This window comes from Rhincodon typus, chromosome 1, assembly GCF_021869965.1.
Source record: "Rhincodon typus isolate 14 chromosome 1, sRhiTyp1.1, whole genome shotgun sequence".
NCBI classification, from domain to species: Eukaryota; Metazoa; Chordata; class Chondrichthyes; order Orectolobiformes; family Rhincodontidae; genus Rhincodon; species Rhincodon typus.
The window spans coordinates 70,475,742-70,481,562 of record NC_063332.1 but is presented as its reverse complement, the minus strand read 5'-3'; the positions used below and the strand labels follow the sequence as shown (position 1 = coordinate 70,481,562).

Sequence of the window (5,821 nt, the reverse complement as noted above, 5' to 3'; positions counted from 1 at the left end):
TTCCAAGCTGCTGCTTGGCCTGCTGTGTTCATCCAGCCCTGCACCTTGTTGTCTCGGATTCTCCAGCATCTGCAGTTCCTACTAACCCTGGACATTTACCCTGTTTGCAGGCCAACTGATAACATTTCCAGTAATATGAACTTTGAATAGTGAATATCCTTTATTGTAACATACATTCAAAATAAAAAGTAGTGAAAAGTGTACACCGTCGCCCGTACATAAGCACCATTCACAGAATAAAATAAAGAAAGTCAACTTAGAGAGTCCAACTTTCCTTCCGCGCTGCTATTCCACTGCCAGAGTCCCGCTCCAGGCTTTCCAGCCCATGCTCTGCCGCCGAGAGTGTCTTGTTCCTGGCTACACCTGTCCACACCATGCCACATTTGGGGGCCTACTCTCCGGATTCAGAGCTGGAATCTGCCCGAACCGAACCCACCCTATTGTTAGCATAGTGGTTAGCAGATGAACAAAGAACAGAAGTGGGCCACTTGGCCCTGTGAACCTGTTCTCCCACCGTTCAATGAGATTATGGCTGATCTGATTTTAACCTTAACTCTATATTCCTTTGTCTTTCATTCACGTGGCATTCAAGAATCTAGCTCTGTCTTGAAAATTATTTAAAGACTCTGAATCCACTGCCTTTTGATGTAGGGAATTCCAAAGGCTTATAACCCTCGGGGGGGAAAAAAATGCTTCCTCATCCTTGTCTCCAATTTATGACTATCATTTTTAAACAATGACTTGTAACTCTAGCTTCTCCCACAAAAAGAAACATCCTTTCAACATACCCCCTATCCCATCCCCTCAGGATCTTATGTTTTCAATTAAGTAACTTCTAATTGTTCTAAACTCTGCAATGTACAGACCTGTCTCGCCTTTCCTCAGGTCAATCTGCTCATTCCACATATTAGTCTAGTAAACATTCTGTGAACTAATTCCAACAAATGAACATCCTTTCATAAGTACAATGACCAGTGCTTTACATAGTACTCCAGATGTGATCTCACCAATGCCCTGCATAAGTGAAGCCTAGCCACCATACTCTTGCATTCAGTTCCCCTCGCCATAAACCATAACATTCTGTTAGCTATCCTGATTAACGGCTGTACTTTGTCTACTAACACTCTCCGATTTAAGCACTAGCACACCCAGATCTCTCTGCATCTCAGAGAGATGCAGCCTCTCACCGCTTAGATAATTTGGTTCTTTTTATTCTTTTTGCTAAAATAGATAGATAACTTCACATCTTCCCATATTCTACTCCGTTAGCCAGGTCTTTGCCCATTCACCCTATCTATTTCACTTAGTTAGTTCCTTATGCTTACTTCAAAATTCACTTACCTATGCATCTTTGTGTTTAAATTTAACTCCCAAACCTTTGGGGTACCAGGGACATTGGCATCGGCAACTGCTGACAGTATCATCTCTGATATTTAACAAAGTAACTTTTGGAACATGCCCATACATGACAATATTTATACCTGTCTTAATTCAATGTGACCATGGGCTCCGCCCGTCAACCAGCCCTCGTCTTTGTCCCAAGGAGGCAAACAAAATTTTATCCTACAAGTTTGCTTTATGTGGCTAAAGAATAGAATGTCTTACATTATATGTCATATACGTGTCAACATTTCTATCATACAAGATGCTGTGTCAACAGTCTTAGCATAAGCTTATAACCCAAAAAGGAGCTGTCCGATCATCAAAAATGTGATTAGGCCCCAAATTCTATAATTACATAAAAATTATACATAAACAGTCTTCCATAGGCAGAGCCAGCGTGCTTCCCTTCACTCGAAGCAGCAGTGCTCTGAAAGCTCGAGATTTCAAATAAACCTGTTGGACTGTTACCTGGTGTTGTGTGACTCCTGACGTTGCTCCTTCCCATAGCCATTCTATTTTTCTCCTTTCAAGTATACATCCAATTCTCTCAACTATTACTATTGAACTTGTTTCAACAGGTCTCATGGCTAAGCATTCCAGATGACAATTTGCTGCATTTAAAACATTTCATTTATCCTGATTCTTTCCCAACTTGCTTAAGTTTGTACCCTCTGGTTACCATCCTTGTGCAAGTGAAAACAATTTCTCCTCTTTAGTTTATCAAAAACTCAACTTTGAACACCTATTATATTTCCCCTTAATTTTGTTCAATCCAAGAAGAATTCTTCCCTAGCCTCTTTGCATAACCGAACTCCCCTGAAGTATTCTGGGGAACTTGCTCTGCACTCTCCCCCAAGGCCTTTAAACCATTCTGCATTGTGATGTTCGGAGTTTGACAATATTCTAGTTAAGGCCTCACCAGTGATTTAAAAGGTTTAGCCTAACTTCATTCATTTATTCTATATTTCTACTTAAAAAGTGCAGGATCACGTATTTTTAAAAAAAACATATAGCTCTCTTTAGGCAGAAGCACAAGTTGTTACGTGAACCTCTCTGGCCCTGCAACCACTCAGTAAAATTGTGCTGTTTATTTTCTGTTGCTAAATTAACAATTTAGCATGTTAAAATGTACACTATTTATTCCTTTAACAGATGCTGAAAGAGTGCAAATGTGCAACTACTCCTCGCGAATGAGTTTCAGTGAGGAACAAATAATGACAGTGCATTTTATGACTATGTGTTTTAAATAATAAAATAACAGCACAGTTCATGGCTCTAAATATTTTTGCAGCTGGTCACAAGATTTTGATGTCAAGTCAGGCATGTACTTTTACAAGTGAAACTACAGCTTAAAGTCATATTTCACATGACCCAGAAAATTAAGCAATATTCAATTCTTTATGTACTGTTCACATGAGCATCATTGAAGTACTTTTGTTTCTGAACAAAGCAAACACATAGACTGAGGTTCTGCAAAGACTGGAGTATTATTTTAACTTTGGAGTTAGATGGATTTTGGCAACAAAACCCAAAGCCCTCCCGTTTCAAACTGCACAAGCAACTAAGTGAAAGTGAAAGAGGATATCAACATATGGGTTGTCATACTGTCTACAGGGATTATAGTATTTTTGTGTTTTCAGGGAGTTAAATACCATCTGCCAGTGCAGCCCTATAACAAAAAGTGTTAACTCCCAATTATCATGAGCAATGGAGCGCTGCAACATCCATGAACTATTTGCTTTTGTGAAAAAATGCAATATTTGCAAGCACACATAATGCAAATAATTTAATAACCAAAACTTGAAATGCGCATTCTCCAAATTATAAAACCTTTCCTCTCCAATTAACAATAAACTATCGTTGACAAACAGGGCAGTCATTTTTATAAACAGCTACTGCAGATAGTACTATTGCTTCTTTATGCTTCCAACACCACTAGTCAAGTAATCATTTTGTTTTCAATTGCTATAGTCATGCAAATACTATGTATGTAATAGACTTTCAGATAATTAGAGGAACCTTCGCCTGCTGAATCCATCTTTAACAATGTGTTAGAGCTCTTTAAAAACAAGCTAGAAATGACAGATTTTCTGCAAAAAGCACCCTCATTTTACATAGGAGCAGAGGCAGTAGACTATTCAGCTACTCAAGCCTCTCTGCCACTCTATACCAAGGCTGATAATCCAGCTACAAAAGTAGATAACCTCACACTTAACCATGTGATATTCCTTCTATTGTGTTTTTGCCTATTTATCCAATCTCTCCGAATCCCCTTTCCCAGCACCCTCAATTACATTTCCACTTTGTTTTGTGTTAATTACAAACTTTGGAATAGTACATTTATTCTCCACTTGCAAATCATTGATAAAGATTGTGAACAGCTGGGTCCAAGCACTGATCCTTATAGTACCCCATAAGTCAGGGTGTGACAAAGCGACTATGACCCAATTCTTGTTCTATGCCAGTATATCACATCAAATGTATTCCAATTTTGTTTACTAACTCCTTTGTGGGACTTTATCAAAAGACTTCAGAAATTCAAATGCGTCAGATTCATTTCTTCTTATTTACCTACCGTGCTAGTGACAGCTTCAAGGTAGAATTGGTTTGTTAAACATGATTTCACCTTCATAAATCCATGTTGGCTCTGGTCAATTATACTGTATTGCCCCCAACCATACAAGTGTCTCAGAATAACATCCTTTATAACAGATCCTTATACTTCCCCTGCTACTGACAAACTAACATGACTGTAATTCCATTTTCTCCCTCCTTCCTTAAATTGTAGTGTGACATTTGCAACCTTCCAATCTGCAGGCACCCTTCTAGAATCTGCAGAATTTCAAAAGGTAGTCACCAATGTATCGAGTGTCTCTAACCATCTCTTTCAACAGGCTGAGATGTAGATCATTAGGGATTTACTTACATGCAGTCCCAGTGATTGTTTCAATTTTCTTTTCACTAATTTTAATTTCTTTCAGTTTCTCATTCTTAATAGTCCCTTGGCTCTTTCATCTATCCCCAAGGAAAATTAACAATTTAACTTTTCTTAACTTTCCTTATTTCCTAACATAAGTTGTTGTAAAGTTTCTGCTAATCTTTGCCTGCAAACATACCCTTTGAAGGTTTTTTTTGTTGGTTTACATTCATATTCATCTCTCTTTTCCTTTATCAGTTTATTGGTACTCCTTCGTAATTTGTTAGGTTACATTGAAGACTAGAGCTTCAGATTAAACTACGTAGTTTTCAAAATAATGGAAACGTCCATAGCATTTCGATCACTCCTCCCTACAGGTTCATTTACCACGTTCTCATTGCGTAGTATTACATCCAGAATAGTCTGTCCCCTAATTACTTAAAATACCAGGCAAAACCACAGGGTAGAATGGAGGAGGATGCAGGTCTCGCTTTTCGTCGTTATGAACTGATAACCACGTATACATTCGTTACACTGCTCACTTCTACCACAAGCAGCGAGACAGACCCAGGCGAAAACTTCAGGAGAGGTGATGGGTGACTGACCTTCCCACCAACACTTCCAAATGGACATTCTTACTCTTTACTGTGACCGGCTCTGCAGCCACTCTGTGCACGGCTGTGAGCAACAGTACAAGCGGATTTAAAGACGCCGGTCGTGCCCCTCACTCACGCAGACCCTCCTTACCTGTGATAACACAGTGTGGAGCTAGAGGAACACAGCAGGCCAGGCAGCATCAGAGGAGCAGGAAAGCCGACGTTTCGGGTCGGGACCCTTCTTCAGAAGGTTTCTGAAGTGTGTTATCTCAGACTCCAGCATCGATAGTTCTTACAATCCCCTCCTTACCTGTTGTGCGAGCTTTTCACCGACTCTATCTGCCGCTGGCGCTGCTGTTGTAAACTGGTGAGAGGCGGCAGGTGTCCGGAGCCACTGCCGCTGCCTTTGGACGACGGGAAAATCCAGTTCATCTTGCCGAGCACACAAACCACTAACGAACCCACAGCGGCGCCGAACAGCTCATTCTATACGTTGCTCACACAACTGACAAACCTCGTCCGCTCCACCCGCTGGAGGCCACAAAACCAGCGGCGACTGCGCACACGAAACCGGCAACCACCAAGCGTCCCCAGACTCTGTGTAAAACGTCATCACAATCCGCGTCTACGACTCATCAACCTCTCGCCCATCAAAACAAAGTGTATTCCTTCAAGAGCCAGATTGTAAATTCTTCACTGTTGTAGCGCGCAGAAGTCAAATTTCTCTCACGGGAATTGTTTGTAAATTTTGCTTTCTTTTTGATTTGTCGGGGTAAAAGTTGAAAGGTGAATGCACATGATTCGATGACGTCAGAGGGTTGCGCGATGTCCGTAATGGAGGACGCGAGTGGGTTCTTGAGGCACTGAGGAGACGGGCTTGTGTTTTAATAGTTAAAGAGTCCTCAGAGCCCGCTCCCGTCTAACG

General features: G+C 40.8%; 1 protein-coding gene across 1 annotated transcript in view; it reads right to left on the bottom strand.

Moving 5' to 3' along the window:
• Window positions 1-5,613, bottom strand: part of LOC125483400 (vacuolar protein sorting-associated protein 37A-like) — a 25,977-nt gene extending 20,364 nt beyond the window's left edge. The window contains exon 1 of the mRNA XM_048598516.1: window positions 5,207-5,613. Within this exon, the coding sequence (XP_048454473.1) occupies window positions 5,207-5,328 (122 nt within the window). The 5' untranslated portion in view covers window positions 5,329-5,613. The remainder of the gene's footprint in view (window positions 1-5,206) is intronic.
• Window positions 5,614-5,821: the final 208 nt, after the last annotated feature.